We start from the raw sequence: 19,884 nt of genomic DNA, 5'->3' as shown, positions 1-19,884 counted from the left end.
GGTTCCCTCTGCTACACTCTTCCACCATGATGTTCAGCCTCACCTGGAGCCCAGAGGAATGGAGCCTGCTATCTGTAGACCGATCCTCCGGAAATGTGAGCTCTAAAATAAACTTTTTCAACACCTATCCATCACCCAACGCACCAGGTTCACCTCCTGATCATCTGACAACAGTCAGCAAACTGATCGCCAACCGCCAATGGAGCACCAGCTGCCTGCTGTTGCCTGGAAATTCACTGTAATAGTACCTGCAGGTTTGATTACACGTGGCTGCCGCCATTTTGAGAAAACAGCCAGGCCACGTAGGACCCCTGGCTGGACTGACTGAACCCCGTCTCCAGGATCCCTCAGCCCGACTGATCACTCCATGCCTCTGGGGCCCTCATATCGACGGACTGCTCCCTGCCACCAGGACCCCCAGACCAAGTGACTGCGTCCTATCACTGGGACCCCAGACCGACTGACTACACCCTGCCTCCAGGATCCCACAATCACACCAAACACGCCCGACCTCCAGGACCCTGCATGACCAACCGCATCCCGCCTCCAGGACCTCCAGCTGACCATGGCCACACCCAGAGCTGCAGCTCCCCATTTGCCAACACATTTCGAAGCCAGAGCGGACAACTTGATTAATACTGGAAGATGCACCTCCGATCTTTAGGTGGGGCAAAACCCATCCTGAGATGCCTGCTGGAGGCTTGAAGCTCATTGTCAGGTACCTCTCATGCATCAGGCTACTGAACACTGGGAGGTTTCATTACTATATGACTTTATACAGTAGATTTTCTTTTTTCTCCTTATTGAAAAAATTTAAGCTTTTATTTCTTTACTTTTCTTGCTCTCTTTTCCTTTTGTTTACCTGTTCCCTCAGAGTCTCTTTCTACCTTTTTTGCATGCTAACATCCAATTTCTTTTGATTACACTCTCACCCTTTCTATTATCTAGAACTTCTGTATATTCTTTTCTTATCCCATTAACAGGCACATTCTACATCCCTCTGCATCCTCTTTGTCCTCCATTAGAAACTGCAGACCTTATTGCAAATCTGTTTTACTGAAGATAATATTTGAATTCATTCTGTTTATTATGACAATTTTGTTATTGTCCTCATAGGGGCTATTTGGTCTAGGATTGCATAGTGTCTGAATTGGGCACTGCTAATATTGATCTCCCCTTAAAGAAAGGGTTTTGGAAACCTATAGGGCCACTATAAGCCTATAGGGGGAAATCTGCAATACCCCAGATCTGCACTGCTAGAGGGGAAGATACATGAACAACATGAAAAAACAAGGGAAGAAAATGATCCAAACAAATCTAAATTCTATATTAATAGAATCCAATGTCAATATGTTAGAAGAAAAATCAGAAAAGGACTTCAGATTATACATGTTTAAGATGATTCACGAAGCAAAGGATGAGATAAGAGAGCAAATGCAGGCAATGAATGATAATACCAATAAGCAGTTGAAAGAGCAACTGCAGAAAGCAAAAGATCATTTCAATGAAGAGATAGAGATTCTCAAAAGAAACCAAACGGAAATCCTTGAAATGAAGGAGACAATAAACCAAATAAAAAACTAATTGGAAAGCATCACCAAAAGACTAGACCACTTGGAAGACAGAACCTCAGAGAATGAAGACAAAATATTTAATCTTGAAAATAAAGTTGCCCAAACAGAGAAGATGGTAAGAATCATGAACAGAATCTCCAAGAACTATGGGACATCATGAAAAGACCAAATTAAAGAATTACTGGGATTAAGGAGGACACAGAGACACAAACCAAAGGAATGAACAACCTATTCAATGAAATATAGTAGAAAATTTCCCAAACCTGAATAATGAAATGGAAAATCAAATACAAGAGGCTTACAGAACATCAAATGCACAAAATCACAACAGGTCCACACCAACGCACATTATAATGAAAATGCCTAACATCCAAAATAAAGATAGGATTTTGAAGGCCGCAAGAGAAAAGCATCAGATTACATATAGGGGGAGACCAATACGGATAGCAGCCGACTTCTCAACCCAGACTCTAAAAGCTAGAAGGGCCTGGACCAGCATATTTCAAGCTCTGAAAGAACATGGTTGCCAACCAAGAATCCTATACCCAGCAAAACTAACCTTCAGATTTGAAGATGAAATAAAATCCTTCCATGATAAACAAAAGTTAAAACAATTTACAAATAGAAAGCCTGCGCTACAGAATGTTCTCAACAAAATATTCCATGAGGAGGAAATGAAAAACAACAATGGAGGTCAGCAAAGGGAGGAACTACCTTAGAGAAAAACCACTCAAAGAAGAAACCAAGCCGACTTAAAAACCAAAAATAAGCCAAATGACTGGGAATACAAATCATATCTCAATAATAACCCTGAACGTTAATGGTCTAAACTCATCAATCAAAAGACAAAGACTGGCAGAATGTATTAAAAAGAAAGACCCAACAATATGCTGCCTGCAAGAGACTCATCTCATAGAAAAAGATATCCACAGACTAAAGGTGAAAGGATGGGAAAAAACCTACCACGCACATGGACTCAGTAAAAAAGCGGGGATTTCCATCCTTATATCAGATAAAGTGGACTTCAAGCCAAAGTTAGTCAGACGGGATAAAGAAGGACATTTCATACTGCTCAAGGGAACCATAAATCAGGAAGACATAACGATAGTAAATATTTATGCCCCAAACAATGGTGCATCCCTGTACATCAAACAAATCCTTCTCAATTTCAGGAATCACATAGACCACAGCACAATAATTCTGGGTGACTTTAAGGCACCACTGTCACCACTAGATAGATCTTCCAAACAAAATCCAACCAAAGAAACCATAGAACTCAATAACACAATCAATAACCTAGACTTAAGAGACATATATAGAATATTCCATCCATCAACGAGCGGATACACTTTCTTCTCAGTAGCACACGGAACCTTCTCGAAAATAGACCATATGTTATGCCACAAAGCAGCCCTTAGGAAACGCAAAAAAATAGAGATACTGCCTTGTGTTCTATCAGATCATAATGGACTGAGAATAGAAATCAATGACAAAATAAAAAACAGAAATTACTCCAACACCTGGAGACTAAATAATATGCTATTGAATGAAACATGGATAACAGAAAACATCAGGGAGGAGATAAAAAAATTCTTACAGGTCAATGAGAACAACACTACAACATATTAAAATCTCTGGGACACTATGAAAGTGGTACTAAGAGGAAAATTCATTGCATGGAGCGCATTCCAGAAAAGAATAAAAAGTCAACAACTAAATGACCTAACATTACAGCTCAAAGTCCTAGAAAAAGAAGAACAGAATAACAGCAAAAGTAGTAAAAGACAGGAAATAATTAAAATCAGAGCTGAAATCAATGAAATTGAAACAAAAGAAACATTTCAAAAAATTGACAAAACAAAAAGTTGGTTCTTTGAGAAAGTAAACAAAATAGACAAACCCTTAGCCACACTAACAAAGAGAAGGAGAGAGAAGACTCAAATTACTAAAATACATGATGCAAAAGGAAATATCACGACAGACACCACTGAGATACAGAACATAATGAGAAGCTACTATGAAAATCTGTATTCCAACAAAATAGAAACTACCGAAGACATTGACAAATTTCTAGAGGCATATGCTCCTCCCAAACTGAACCAGGAGGACATACAGGATTTAAACAGATCAATATCAAGCAATGAAATAGAAGAAGCCATTAAAAATCTACCATCCAAGAAAAGCCCAGGACCAGATGGATTCTCAGCCGAGTTCTACAAGACCTTCAAAGAAGAACTCATTCCAATACTTCTCAAAGTATTCCAGGAAATAGAAAAGGAGGGTACCCTACCAAACTCATTCTATGAAGCTAATATCACCCTCATACCCAAACCAGGCAAAGACGCATCAAGGAAAGAAAATTTTAGACCAATATCCTTGATGAATATAGATGCAAAGATCCTTAACAAAATATTGGCAAACTGTATCCAAAAACATATTAAGAAAATTGTGCACCACGATCAAGTGGGGTTCATCCCTGGAATGCAAGGATGGGTTAACATCCATAAATCAATAAACTTAATCCATCATGTCAATAGACTTAAGGATAAGAATCCTATGGTTATTTAAATTGACACAGAAAAAGTGTTCGACAAAATACAACACCCCTTCATGCTCAAAACACTAGAAAAAATAGGGATAGTAGGAACATACCTGAACATTGTAAAGGCTATTTATGCTCAGCCCATGGCCAACATCATTCTTAATGGAGAAAAACTGAAACCATTCCCTTTAAAAACGGGAACAAGACAGGGATGTCTTCTTTCACCACTTCTATTCAACATTGTCCTCGAAACTCTAGCCAGAGCAATTAGGCAGACTAAAGAAATTAAAGGGATATGAACAGGAAAAGAGGAACTTAAGCTATCACTATTTGCTGATGACATGATTCTATATTTAGAGGATCCACAAACCTCCTCCAGAAAACTTCTAGACCTCATCAATGAATTCAGCAAAATAGCAGGCTATAAAATCAACACGCATAAATCTAAAGCATTTTTATACACAAGTGACGAAACAGCTGAAAGGGAAATGAGGAAAACAACCCCATTTGCAATAGCCTCAAAAAAAATAAAATACTTGGGAATCAATCTAACCAAAGAGGTAAAAGATCTCTACAATGAAAACTACAAAACATTGAAGAAAGAAATTGAGGAAGACCTTAGAAGATGGAAAGATCTCCCATGTTCTTGGATAGGCAGAATTAATATTGTCAAAATGGCCATACTACCTAAAGTGCTATACAGATTCAATGCAATTCCAATTAAAATCCCAATGACGTACCTTACAGAAATAGAGCAAGCAATAATGAAATTCATCTGGAAGAATAAGAAACCCAGAATAGCTAAAGCAATCCTTAGCAGGAAGAATGAAACAGGGGGTATTGCAATACCAGAACTTCAACTATACTACAAAGCAATAGTAACAAAAACGGTATGGTATTGGCACCAAAATTGACAGGAAGATCGCTGGTACAGAACAGAGGACATGGACACAAACACAAATAAATACAATTTTCTCATACTAGACAAAGGTGCCAAAAATATGCAATGGAGAAAAGATAGCCTCTTCAACAAATGGTGCTGGGAAAACTGGAATACCATATGCAAGGGAATGAAACTAAACTCCTATCTCTCACCCTGCACAACACTCAACTCACAATGGATCAAGGATTGAAATCAGACTAGAGACCCTGCATCTTATAGAAGAAAAAGCAGGTCCAAATCTTCAACTTGTTGGCTTAGGATCAGACTTTCTTAACAGGACTCCCATAGCACAAGAAATAACAAGAAAAAGCAAGAATCAATAACTGGGATAGATTCAAACTAAATAGGTTTTTCTCAGCAAAGGAAACTATCAGCAATGTGAACAGAGAGCCTACAGAGTGGGAGAAAATCTTTGCCACTCATACTTCAGATAGAGCACTAATTTCCAGAATGTATAAAGAACTCAAAAAACTCTACACCAAGAAGACAAATAACCCAATCAACAAATGGGCTAAGGATATGAACAGATGCTTCACAGAAGAAGATCTACAAGCAATCAACAAACATATGAAAAAATGTTCACCATCTTTAGTAATAAGAGAAATGCAAATCAAAACTACATTAAGATTCCATCTCACCCAATTAAAATGGCGATTATCAAGAATACAAGCAACAATAGGTGTTGGAGAGGATGTGGGGAAAAAGGTACACTCTTACATTGCTGGTGGGGCTGCAAATTAGTGCAGCCACTCTGGAAAGCAGTGTGGAGATTCCTTAGAAAACTTGGAATGGAACCACCATTTGACCCAGCTATCCCACTCGTTGGCCTATACCCAAAGGACTTAAAATCAGCATACTACAGAGATACAGCCACATCAATGTTCATAGCTGCTCAATTCACAATAGCCAGACTGTGGAACCAACCTAGATGCCCTTCAATTGATGAATGGATAAAGAAACTGTGGTACATATATACAATGGAATATTACTCAGCTATAAAGAATAATAAAATTATGGTATTTGCAAGCAAATGGATGAAATTGGAGAATATCATGTTAAGTGAGATAAGCCAATCTCAAAAAACCAAAGGATGAATGATCTCGCTGATAAGAGGATGATGACACATTATGGGGGGTGGGAGGGGGGCAAGAATAGAGGAAGGAGGAACTGTATAGAGGGAGAAGAGGGATGGGAGGGGTGGATGGAAAAAATAACAGAATGAATCAAACATCATTACCCTATGTCAATGTATGATTATGCAAATGGTATGCTGTTACTCCATGTACAAACAGAAACATGTATACCATTTGTTTACAATAAAAATAAATTTAAATAAATAAATAAATAAATAAATAAAGTAACCTTTTTCTCCCCTACAATTGTTCTGGTTGCGTCTTTTAGTCACAGAGGTAAAAAGTTGAGTAAAGACAGGTTGGATGCTTTCACTGGGGAGTTGTCTGTCCCCATGGTACCACACCACACTCACTGTGTGCAAGACACACACACACTGCACACAACATACCACATACACACTACATGCATGCCAAAACACACATTATGCAACACAGTATGCATGTGTAACAATGTGGAAGGCTCCACATAATACACAACATGCCACAGACCACATACAACACAGAGAACAGAATATACCACACAGACAACACACCACATAGGGCACCACACAATGCACAACACACAACTCAGCACATGCAAACATACCAAAACACACAACATACAACACTTGGAGCAACGTTGCCAGGGAAGGGAGAAATTCACATTGCAGAGTACCTGACATATTTATAATGGTGTGCACTGCGGGTGACCCGCAGACACCTCATCTTTCTTCCACGGCGCAGAGACAGATCCTGCAGCGTGCAGCAGTGAGCGCCTCCACCTGCCTGCCTCTCTCCACAGCAAGAGGGGACCAGCACCTCCAGGCACCCGTCTAACACGCGCACATGGTCTGAGCGAGGGTTAGAAGTGGGCACTTGTCCCACTTAAAGACAGGTCTGGAGCCCGCTGCCTGAAGCTCACCTGACAAGGAAGCAAGAGCTCCATGGGCGGGTGGCGCAGGCCTGCATCTCAACCTGCAGCATGAGCTTGGATGGACCCTCCCCAGCTGTGGACGGCGACCATTCCCCAGAGGAGCCTGACGTCCCCAGGGTGAGCGCCATCTGCAGGCTGGGGGAGGACTGCCAGGAGCTCAGCACAGAGCAAGGCCTGGGGAGCTGCAGGGAGACGGGATCTGGCCTCCCTGTAGCTCCTTCCCTGCTGTGGAAAATCGCTGAATGTGACAGGCTCGTGAACCCAGGAGGAGATGCCCAAGCAAACACCAGAAGTGGAGAGCAGGGCCACACAGGCAACGCCTCAGCACGTGACCGTGTGCCCTCACACAGACCCCCACACCCTCACATGTACACACTCATACACATCCTCACGCACACTGACACACACGATACATACACACCGTCATGTGCACTCGCACATGCACATACACACTTGTATGTATATCCACTCACATGTATAATTCCCTCACACACGGATACATACATGCTGTCACACATGCACTCATACACATACATCCTATCACAAGTACACACTCTTATACATGTACCCGGGTACACAACACTCTCACCAATGCACACACATACAGATACACACACTCTCACACATACACGTTCTTATACGTGGACACAGTAACACGTACACGTGTGCACTCGCACACATTCATGTACAGTCTCCCGCGTGCAAGCACACGCTCACACATGCACATGAATGCACACTCATATGTACACATACACTCTCATACACATTTACACATGTATACACACACCCACAAGCACGTGTGTGTGTGTGTGTGTGTGTGTGTGGCAATACGTGGCTTCCAGAACTTGAGAAGGCACCAGGCTCACTGAGCGAGACGTCAGCTGTCGGGCTCATTAGTGAGGAGACCTGAGGAATGGGGCTGGCTGTCCCCAGACCTCTGGTGCAGGATGCCTGCACCCTCCTCCCTGCATTCAGATCGAAGGAGATGAGGAAGGACACTCTGCAGCAGGCAGCCTCCCTCTGAGGGCTGGGACTACTCGACAGGGCCTGTTGCGGGCAGGAGCCTGTTGCGGGCAGGAGCCCGCATGGCCACTGCATGCTGGCACTATCCCCACCCTGCATGCAGGCGTCCTGGGAGGGCTGCCTTGCCAGGTGCTCCACCCTGCTGGTCCCTGTAGTCCTGGCCCACAGGAGCTGCGCTCAGGGACAGGGCAGCAAGACCTGGTGGGTTGCTGCCTCCCCACAAGCAGCTCCACAGACACCTCCACTAGGTCTTCGAGGTAAAGCCATTTGAAAATAAAAGCACCTGCCTAATTCGGGAAGGCAGGCCTCCCACGGGATCTGGGGCGCAGGAGCTAAGCGGCAGCTTCCTACTCACTCGTTCCCTGTCACGATGTAGCCTGAGTCCTCTTCCACAGAAGGCTTGACTTCCAGCTGCAAGTCCTCAGCAGGCGGGCCCCGGGCTCCTGCCTGGGGGCTCTGCTCCTCCCGTAGGGCCCCTAGAACCCGGGCCTGCAGCTCCCCAGGCCCGGCAGCCCTGGCCTCTGAGCTCGGCTTCTGCCGCAGGTCTTTGGAGTAAGTGTGGCTCTTGACATTCTCCAGCCCAGCACCCTCCTCTTCTGAAGACAAGGAAGCCTCCGGCGCCTCCGATTTCTTGGTCTCTGTTTTAGAGTGCTCTTCCAGAGTGGGGGCTCCAGGCAAGAGTGGAGACCTGCGGTCCTGCACGAGGTCCCCAGGTGGGGCCCTCAGTCGACTGACCTGGCAGAAAGGAAAGTCCTGTGAGAAAACATCCACAAGAGGACTGGTGGTATTCACGACGGAAGAAACCCATGGGGCAGAGTAGGTGCCCAAAGTGACAATGCTGGATGACAGCCAAGCCCATGCCCTCCGTCTGCATTCAGATTCATATCTAGACGAGGGAGACCACCACACAAGGGGTGAAGATGCTTCCCTGGGGTCACTCGGCGGGGCTTCCTGGAAAGCTGGACGTTTTAGTCAGTGTACTCATTAGACTCTACTTTAAAAACAGCCTCTGAGACTGCAAGACCCACCCCACTAGAAGCAATGAACACATAATAATAATAAATAACTGTAATGACTTCATTTACTGAGCTCTTACAAATACAAAAGCCCCACACTAGATATTTTAAGTACATAAACTCACTGAATCTTCATGAAAGCCTAGGAGTTGAACTGTAACTCACCCCCATTTCACAGGTGGGGAGACTAAGGCAGTGGAGGTGAGCCCAATAGCATGTCATGGGGGCTTGTGCTTGCTTCCCACCAGCAGGGGGGTCTCTGGTCCTCATGAGGGCTGTAGTCACTCAGCCTGACCCCCAGCACTGGACATGAGGCTCCTCGGTCCTCTTAATGGCATTCTGACCAAGGGGTGTGACGATTACAACATAAGCACTGATTGCAACCCAGATGCTGACTGTGAACACCATCTCGCTGAATTACCACCCCAGCCCAGGAGTGGAGTGCCACTCTGATCACTGTTCTGCGGTCAGACACTGTAATCTGCATGGGACCACAAAGATTGTGACTGGCAGGTCTAGAGTTTGAACTCAGGTCTAACGATGTCACAGACGCCATCTCCAGCCAGCACAACGAGGCCTCCTTGTATGTGCCACTGAGAAGTGCTACACCATGCAGCAGAGAGTTTTAACCAAGAAATTATATCTCTAGTGTGCTCTTAGACAGAAACAGGAATCAGATTTACTTTACAACTTGCTTTACCCAAACACATTTATTCAGGAATTTAAGGAAGGACCCTAAAGGGAATCTCTCCCTTTTTGACCAAGTATCATTCTTGACTTCTCCTTTTGTGCTTTTGAATATTTAAACAAAACCATAGTTTGATGAAGATGTTTGCTTAAATTTGGATCCTGAATTACAACAGTATGCAGCACTTAAGTTACCAAATGGAGACAGGACAATGTCCTCAGAGTTTCTTGGAAAAGGAGATGATATTCTCACTTAGGTGGCATTTCACACGAAGAAGAAAAGGAAGGCGTTGGTAAATGAGTAAGCTCAGTACACCCAACATTCAAATGCTCTTTTTGAAAAAAAAAAAAAAAAATTGCTTGAAAATGTAGCCCAGTAATAGAGAAAGGAACCAGGACTCAGGGTCTGGAAGATAAGCAGCAGTGGGCGGAGGCCGGGCACCCCACCTGGCGGCAGACCCAGGCCCAGGGACTGGTGTACCCTGGCTGCACCCATCTCCCTGCCCCTACTTCCTAAATTCATAAACTGCTTCCTGACCCCAAGAAGTGGGTCACCACTTCACCACTCTGACAGAGTATCCACCACTGTCCAGATTTAAAACTGACCTTTCCTTCTGGTTCTTGCTAAGCCATGAAGGTAACGTCGCAAGAGAATTGCTCACCAGAGTATTTTCTCCCACTCCAACAACAGCTTCAAAGAACCACACAAAGTCATTGCCCCTGCTTATGAGTTGATTTGTGCATCCGTATGGCATGCATGGACAATCAGGTATCCCAAGCTGGGATAACTAAAAACTAACAAACCCAGTGGGCACATGGAGGTGACTAGAGGGAACGGTCCTCAGGAAGCCAGTGCACACAGCAGATGGTGCAGCACTGCCCAGCAGGCCCTTCTGAAGGAAGGCAGGCCTGCGCCTGCACAGCCGAGCCCAGGCTTCCACCAGGACAGGGAGGCTGAGCAACTTCTTATGGAATTAACCAACTTGAATTTAGTTTAAGTAGCCATGTGTTGCTGGCAGCCACCAGGTCAGCCAGTGCAGGTATGCATGGTCCACACCTGCTCTGGCGCTGCCAGGCCAGCCCCAGGAGCTGCAGGCAGGACCCTGTGGCCTGGGAAACAGATCTGCGCTATCATCACTTGGTACTGGCATCCCCAGGCAGGGAAATCTTGAGAATATCAATGTTCTTTGTCCTATATTTATTTTTCATTTTCTATGATAGATGCATATTAACTTATAATCTGAAAACAGATATTTTTATGTACCCTAGAGTATACAATTCTGTATGTACTTTTTATACTTTTCTCGATTTTGAAATTATGATGATTTCTCTCATACTTTTCAGGGGGAAAAAATCTGCAGATCATAAATGTTCCAAGACTTGAACAAGAAGATCGTGTCCACCGCCGGGTTTTACATGAGCCAGTGTGCATGCAGCATCCATCTTACCTCGGGGAACCGCCCCTCCTCCTTGTCCCTGAGCGCTCTGTTACCTGAAAGAGACAGGAGCATCAGCCACATGCCGCCAAGATGCAAGTGAAGGTTTCACAGTGTGTGAAAAGACGCCATGAGCCCCTCTGGACAGAGGGGTGCTGCCTGCACTGGCCCCACTCCCATCATGACACTGCATCCTACAAGCTTCCACAGGGCAGACCTTTCACTAGCTTAACCAGAGACAGAGAGTCAGCAGCAGACAGCCTGCCGGCTCCCGGCCCTGTGCCTCAGCACCCTGTGTCCTCAGCAGAGTCCTCTGAGCCTGCACAGTCAACCCTTGCAAGCCACATAGAGCAGTGTCCAGCCAGGGTGGCTGCATGTCCACTGACTCAGGTCACCTTGCAGTGGGCAATGATTTTCTCCAAATAAAGACCTACACGTGACCCCCAGGGATGTGTGGTCATCGCACCCAAGCCACACAGAGGCTCCAGGTTCCCTTCGACCTGGAGCCTGCTGGGCAGGACCCAGGACCTCTGTAGCAGGAGCCCTCCACACTGGTGGCTGCCCAGGGCATACCTCACTGTGGCAAGGCTACTTTCCCCTCCTGTGCCCCCTACTTCAGCTTCCAGTAAGCCTGTGGCCCAACCCAGAGGAGGAAATCATGTTCCCCCTCCCTGACTTTCAGCTCATGTTCTTGGGCAGCTACTACTGACAAGACATCGAGTTAGCCGTTTGCTAGGGCTCCAAGAACTCTGGGAGCAATCAGGCAGGGTGAGGCTGGTCAGAGAAGACCTGTCTGCTAGCAGCTGCCTGATCAGTGGAGGCAGGCAGGGAGATGACTTTCATTGCCCTGCTTTGGCAGGCTCGAGGGTGGGCACAGGCAGTCAGATGAAGCCCTCCAGCTCTACTGTTCAAATGTTTGACAACATTTACGCCCAGGATCCAAACAAAGACATGGCATCACTCCTGGTTTCCTAATTCCAAAGCTCAGCACGGAGGAGCTAACCTCCTGGCAGAGCCACCTGCCATTCACCGTAATTGCTCTGGAGGCTGTCTGGTAAGAAAGCTTTTAGAGCAAAAGCTCAAACAGATAAGATCATTAATCTGAATCCCATCTTCCCCAGCAGAAAGCATTTCACCCTGCTGATCCGCAGGTCTACGTGCCACGTGTGACCACAGCCCTGCCCTGAATCCAGCCCAAATGCCGAGGACCCAGGGAGAGGAGGTCACCCTAGCCTGCTGCTTCCAGGCCCTCTGCCACCCCTGAGCTGGCCGCCCTCTGGGCACTCACCTTGCATGGGGCCTGCAACTGTGCCCACCATCTCCTCCAGCTCCAGGGGGTCCAGGTGCTCCACTTCAGCTTGGTGCTGCCACAGGTCCTTCAGGAGACTCTGAATGAGCACATCTGGAGGACAGAGAAACCAGCACAAGACACTGTGGTGGGTCTGTGGGGTGGACGTGAGGGAAGGCCTGGCTGCAGGGAGTGAGGGGTGACCCTGTAGGCAACATTCCTCAGTGTCACACCAGGCACTCATGAAATACCTGCTTGTGGGTTTGAAACACAAACGGCCCTGCAGCCTTCACCAGAGCTCAGCAGCTGTAACCCCAGGAAGGGCAAGCTTCTCTGCTAGGTCAACAGACAGGAGGATTCAGGCAGGGGCTGGAGAGGGGCAATGCCATCAGGCCTGCAATGGATGGATGGGCCCTGGGAAGAGGCCACAGACATGAGGGGCAGCCAGAGCCCAGTGTGTCCACACTGCCCACGGGAGACCACAAACAAGGAGGGAGCGCTGTGCCCAGGTGCCCATTGTCATTGCAACACCAGTGTTTGCCCTGCAGTGTTCCCTTCCTGCGGTGCATAGAGAACCTCAGCCGAGCTCTCCGACGGCACAGCCTAGGTCCCAGGGCACACAGGGTGGCCCTGGAAGTAGGGCTGTACCTGAGAGTTCACCTGCGAGTGTGAAGCTCTGCCTGTGGAAGCCACGTGGTGCCACTTCCCTTGCACTCCTCTGCCCGGAGGGTAGTGAGTAAAGGGACTACAGAACCACAGACTGGGGCAACGCTGCCTCCCAGGGAGGGCCCAGGAGCAGGGGCCGGGGATACTCAGAAACACGAGGTGACCATCGCCATCTCTAGATGGACGCAGAGCAGCCTCCACCCTCCACCCTCAGCAAGGATGGCTGCAGCTGTTGATGATGCAAACCAGGCAAGAGGAGAGAATAGCAATCCAAAGAAAGAGGATCACATATTTCAAGACCCTCTATTTAGAAGTTGTGCTTGAAAATGACATAGTTCACCTCATTCTTCCTCACCTCTGCCATATTCTACACCACCCACAATCCCTTTTTCTTCTAAGAATGAGGGAAAATATGAGGCCCTTCTGGTGATGAGACAGGAGTGGGGTCTCAGGCCACAGGACCACAGCTCGGGTCAGTCTCTCTGCTTACTTCACCTGGGTTTCTGCATATTCCTTTACTCAACGGTGAAGATGCTGGTGAAGACAGGAGGAAGTGGCAGGAGGGGAGGACCAGCTGCGGCAGGAATTCTCATTGTCCCCCTTGGAAAGTCACTGCCTGCCTTCACGTCAGACCTCTGGTTGAACGTCTACTGGCGTGAAGGCTGGGGCCTCCACCGTTGGGTTCTGAGGCAGCGGCTCCTGGAGCTCACTGAGTGGGCAGAGGGTGTCCTTAAAGCAAGCTCTGTACAGCACATGGCCTTCGCCTTCCCACAGCTGGGTGTGAGTCCTCACTCCCACTCCTATTGTCCAGCACGAAGATGAGGCCCCACAAGGACTGGGGTAAAGGCCTGCACATCCACCCAGGGTGGGGACCCCTCTCTCCCTATCCCAGCCTCAGCTTCTGAATCACCATGTATGTTTCTGAGATTCTCAAGGGGTGTGCCACAGGGACGGCCAGTTCCTAGACAGTGGGCTCTCACTCTGTGTCCCCCATGTCTATGGGCTATCACATTCAGGGCCACTCTCCACCTGGCCTGTCACTCCAGGGCAGGGAGACCACGAGGGCAGCCCCAAGGCTGGCCAGTACAGGCCTACCCACCCTGCCTGGCCCCTTCCTTCCCAAAAGCCACAGTGAAGGGGCTGCTGGGCCCCTCCTTCTATCTTCAGCCCACTCTGTGCTTCTGGCATGGCCCACCTGCCCCCAGGAGCCTTTCCAGTGGCAGCTGTGGCCTGCCCACCGGCCTCAACGCACCTGAATCACAACAAAGCCTCAGCACTAAGCAGCGTCCTATGGAGGGCTGCAGAGATCCTGGGGTGGCTACCTCCTCCTCTCTCTTCTCCACGTGGAAGCCCGGGGGCAGCCCCTCTCTGCTCCCGTGGCCCACCATCCCCCATGGCAGTCCTTGTTGCATGCGGCCAAGGACGGAAGGTCATCCTTAAGAGAACAGCCAGCACTGAACATGAGAAACATACTCTTACAGACAAAAGCTTGCCCAAGCCACAGAGAAGGCTCTGAGCCATCAGCTGCTCCCTCATGCCAGCGACAGAGGCTGAAAGCTACAACAGCCCACACGAGGGGCATCGGGCCTCCTGCTTCCAGGCCATCAAAGGCACAGCCTCCAGGAACGGTGGATGTGCCTAGGGGACCACAGGCACAGCGGTCACGCCCCATGCTGTTTGGAACACTGCAGTTTTCTGTGGCCTGCAGAATCAGGAGGAGGTTCCCAGCCCAGTGCAACCTGCCACCTCCAGGTGTGGTTGCTGCCACCAGACCCTTTCCTTCTCTGGTGCCTGCTGCCTCATGAAGCCTTATCCAGGCACCCACCTTCCAGGGTCAATCTGACAGCAGAGGGCTAACTCAGTCTCCCAGAAATGGACACCAGGGAAGAGGTGTAAAGTGGTGGCCAGCAGCCCCAGACTGGAAGATCTCTGGTCCTTGAGGCTCCCTAGAGCCCCAAATAGCCCAGTCAGTCTCTGGGATGACTCTCCCCAGAGGTCTTGGCAGAGGTATAGCAAGGGCCGCCAAGTGAACTCCAAGAACCATCCCCTCACATGGGCACAGCTGTCCCCAATGACCTCCTCTGTCCTGGAAAGGACAGGTGGTGGCTCCACAGGCCCAGCTGTCGCCAAGAAGGGGCCCACTGGACAGGCAGTGGTGTCATTCCAAGGAAGGAAAGGTGGGCCCAGGAGGACAGTGCCTGCAGAGCATGCCACGGCTGGCCACCAGGCCACATTCCTGCTCAGGAGGGCCGGGCAGGAGGCCCAGGAAGCCGGGCAGAGGCCACCCTGGGCCTGGGTACTTCACGGGTGCAGCTGCAGTGGCAGCCTGCAGTTGGCTGTGCTAGTCTCTTGGTGTCGGCCAAACGACACCCAGATGTCTACACACAGCCTGACCAAGGTCTTTCACTAGCAAGCTTTAAAACAAAAATATGAAGCCTCACATTTCTAAAAAGGTTGGAAATATTCTTAATATTTATTTATAATCACTAACAAAAGTGAACACAAGTCGTTTACTAGATTTCCTAAAAGATAAACCCAAATTGCATCTTTTTGGGAAGAAAAAAAAACCTGACTAATTAATTCAGAGCAAAAAAATGTTAAGAATGTATTTTAAATAGAAAATCAGTAAAATATGAAGGAATAAGAATAAAAACAACCCCCATAGCTCACGGCTGGTGTCGAGCCTCGCTGTAAACACATCATACAGGCGGCCCCCCTGCGCAGGGGCACCCCAGCAGGACACCGCTCCCCAAAAGCACTCAACCAGGCGGAGCGGGTCCACGTGTCCGCGAGAGGGTGCTACCTGGTGGTGAAGAACAGGAGCTGCTGGAGTGCCACCTCAGGAAACACCCGCTCCCAGCGCCTCTTCAGGGCGCAGGCTCTGGCTCTAGGATCAGGCTCCAGAGAGGAATCCTGGCCACCCTGATGTGGAGCCAGCAGCAGGTCAGCGGCCACCCTGATCTGGAGCCAGCAGCACAGGTCAGCGGCCACCCTGATCTGGAGCCAGTGGCAGGTCAGCAAGCACTCCTCAACCCTGAGATGTCATTTCCCCACTGACTTGGCCAGGGGACCCACTACTGTCCATCTCTCTGATCCCAGAAATCTGGGTATGTTGTGTACCTGAAAAGATCATTTCTAGCCCCTGCCCCAAGGCCTGTGTGTGGGGCCGCTGTGGAGGGCTGGAAATGTAAGGTGGGAGAAGCAGCCACCAGGGCAGGGTTGGAACCTGGTCTACGCACGTGTCCTGAGCAGACCACGGAGCCAGCTGCTGATTCTGTAGCATGTCCACCCTGCCCGGTGCTCCACGCCCTTGCTTCCTCCCTGTGGGGGCCAGGGTCCCTGTTCCCTGCCTGCCCAAATGCCCCCCAGAACTCAGCTCTGGTGCAGGGACCCCACCCCAGGTCTCCTCAGGGCATCGGCAAAGGGGTTCAGGAGGTGAAGGGCCCTTTTTTCCTCCTCCCTTCCACAAACACCTACTGCACTATTTCTGTGCACAGTCCCTTTGGAGGTACTGAGAAAGACCAGTAAACAATGACCTTACATCCACATGACTTTCAGTTCTATTAGAAGAAATGGAAAATGAGCCATTAAAAACAGACATACATAGACTGTCTGGTAGTGACAGATGGTATGGAGATAATTATCCAGGTAAGGAGGATGGGAGCTAGGACAGAAAGTGGCGTTATACATAGGATTACTGGAGAGAACTTTCTGAGAATGAGTTCAAGCACGGATCCAAAGGAAACAAGGCACAAGCCCAGTGGGTACTGGGAAAACACTCTGGGCAGCCGTAAGAACAAGTACAAAGGCCCTGGGGCAGAAACTTTTTGGCATGCTGGACTGGGGAAAGAGAAAGGAGATCAGAGCACCTGGGACACAGCAAGCAGGGGAAGAGCCTGCAGGACAAGAAGTGAGAGAAGTGATGAGGCAGGGGCCGAGGTGCTGCAGGGTCCTGCAGACCACGAGAAGGCTTCACTTCTTAGGGAGTGGTAAGAAGCCCACGTGTGCTTGAAGCAGTGTGGGATCATCAGATTCACAATTTCAAAAGAACCACCCTGCAAGGTAGAGAGCAGGAGAGACAGAGGAACAAAAGGAAGGCACCCACTAGCAGTTCCTTGAGGATGAAGAGCAGTGGGAAAATACCCTTTAAAAGCCAGCTAGCCCCCTCGCATGGAAGAACCACAGCGCAGAGCACAGCCCAGGACCAAGACAAGCGTCAAGGCGAACGTTCCTTGGCTCCCTCAGTTGTACCATGTGATTCCAAGATCTGGCTAGCTCATGTCATTGTAAGCAGCTTTCAGGACCCCAAGTGGGCTCCACGGGGAATCACATCAAGTATCAGGACAGCCAACGTGGGGTCTGAGTAGACCAGCTCGCAGTGACGCACGCATGACTGCAGCCCGACCGAGCGAGGCCACGCGTGCTCAAGGGGTCCCCCAACAAAACGCCATGTGCATCAGAGGGTGGGCCCTGAATGCGGCTGGCCTCACAGATGCTTTAACAGAGGAGGCAAATCACCCAGTAGCCTTGCTCGTCAGCACCTTTAGTACCACCTGCACACGAGGGCATGTGGGTTACTGCCACCACCACCATCACCCACACATCACCACCACCATCACATCACCACCACCACCACCACCACATCACCACCACCATCACATCACCATCACATCACCACCACCATCACATCACCACCACCACCACCATCACCACCATCACCACCACCATCACATCACCACCACCACCACCACCACCACCACCACCATCACCATCACCACCACCATCACATCACCACCACCACCACCACCACCACCATCACCACCACCATCACATCACCACCACCACCACCACCACCACCACCACCACCATCACCACCATCACCATCACATCACCACCACCATCACATCACCACCACCACCACCACCACCATCACCATGACCACCACCATCACATCACCTTATGTCATTACAGTCGTCATCCTCACCATCACCCCATGCCACCATCACCACCACCATCACCATCACCACCACCATCACATCCCCCTCATCACCATCACCACCACCACCACCATCACCATCAGCACCATCACCTTATCACTATCACCATCAACGCCATGACCCCCATCATCAGCACCATGATCATCAATACCATCAATACTATCACCACCACCATTATCATCATCTTCATGAGGAAATGACTGTGCCCCTTCTGTTTAGAGGACATACAGTTCATTTAATTGCAGAGTCCAACACTCTGGTATTTGTAAAGGATTCAAAGAAATTCAGTAGGAGCTTATTATTTTATTCTGTCTTTCTTTGGGTTTTCACCAGAAGATATGCGTATTAGTGCCCTGCCTATTTTCATTGAAAATAACATAATGATGGCAAACTGTGTTCTCCTTCCAGTGTATAAGGGGCTTTGGGAATCATTGCCAAATGGCAGCTATCTCTACTGGTGAATGGAAAATGCCCAAGTCACAGGCAGGAAAATGCACCCATTGCTCGTCAGGCCATTGTCAGGCAGAGACAACGCTGCCCAGAAGGCCCTGGGTCCCAGTTTTGCCTGGGGCCATGCTGGGCTCGTGAGGAGAGGGAAAGACCCCTGGCCTTGCTGCACACTTGCCTGGTGCTTTCTGCCAGGAGACCTGCCATGAGGTCAATGAGTGCACCACTCAGATGGCCAAGGGACCCCCTGGAGCCACAGGAAAGATGGCATCACATGTGACCCTGAGGGTGGGTGGAGCTGTCCTGTCCTGCTGTTCCAGGGGCCTTCCCTTTAGGGCCAGCAAAGATGGCAGGGGCAAGTCTCAGGGAGAGTGAGAAGTTGCCCGAGCTCCCTTCAGGCTGTTGCCCTTGCCCGCCTGAGCGGCAGGCTTGGCACGGCGCTCCCGTGAAGAAGTCCCCGCAGAAGGCTGCCGCAGTGGACGGGCCCTCGGAGAGGAGCGGGCACAGGCGAGCACTGGGCAGGCTGTCCACCTGTGGGCAGCTGCGTGGCCACCCTGTGCCCGTGTGGGGCCGCAGCTCCAGCCGGGGGGGAAGCGTGCAGGGCAGTCCACGTCCCCAGTCACAGCTGACTGCTGCCACACAGGCCTCACAGACCATCAGCTGCCCCCACATCAGGGCTTCTGAGCAGACAGAGGAGGACCTGCAGGTGCCCACGGAAGAGCCACTTTCCTGACGTGAAAGCCACAGAGCTTCCCCTCCTGCCTCCCCCCCTGGGGGAACGCAGGCTGCTGACCCCACTCTACGGCCTGTGCTGAAGCCAAGGCCTCGGCACCTGAGACCCAGTGTGGGCCGGTTCCCCAGGGTGAGAGGTCTCTGCTGACATGGCAGACTTCTTTAGGACTCAGAAGGTGCTCACAGGCTCCAGTGGGGGTGCATGTCCAGGGCACAGAACCTGTCACCCTGTGGAGCAGGCTCTCCGCTCCAGTGACCAGCTGGCCAGTTCGGCCCTGTCTGTTTGCAAGCCAACAGACTGATTGGTTCCAGCACGCTGAGCCCCCAGGGCACCAGCGGGAGTGGGCACCTTCACGCTGAGCCCCCAGGGCACCAGCGGGAGTGGGCACCTTCACGCTGAGCCCCCAGGGCACCAGCGGGAGTGGGCACCTTCACGCTGAGCCCCCAGGGCACCAGCGGGAGTGGGCACCTTCACGCTGAGCCCCCA

The 19,884-nt window shown here is 49.5% G+C and overlaps 1 protein-coding gene across 5 annotated transcripts in view; it reads right to left on the bottom strand.

Annotated features, from left to right (window-relative positions):
• Positions 1-19,884, bottom strand: part of PTPRN2 (protein tyrosine phosphatase receptor type N2) — a 712,067-nt gene that overhangs the window by 397,403 nt on the left and 294,780 nt on the right. For all 5 annotated transcript variants that reach the window (XM_079150661.1, XM_079150657.1, XM_079150659.1 and 2 more), the window contains 3 exons: positions 12,556-12,669; positions 11,280-11,323; positions 8,484-8,863 (listed from right to left, as the gene is read on the bottom strand). In XM_079150661.1, coding sequence (XP_079006787.1) covers positions 8,484-8,863; positions 11,280-11,323; positions 12,556-12,669 — 538 coding nt within the window. The remainder of the gene's footprint in view (positions 1-8,483; positions 8,864-11,279; positions 11,324-12,555; positions 12,670-19,884) is intronic.

This window comes from Sciurus vulgaris (assembly GCF_902686455.1).
Source record: "Sciurus vulgaris genome assembly, chromosome: 8".
Classification (NCBI taxonomy): Eukaryota; Metazoa; Chordata; class Mammalia; order Rodentia; family Sciuridae; genus Sciurus; species Sciurus vulgaris.
The sequence above is the reverse complement of the archived record's forward strand: the minus strand, read 5'-3'. Positions and strand labels throughout refer to the sequence as shown.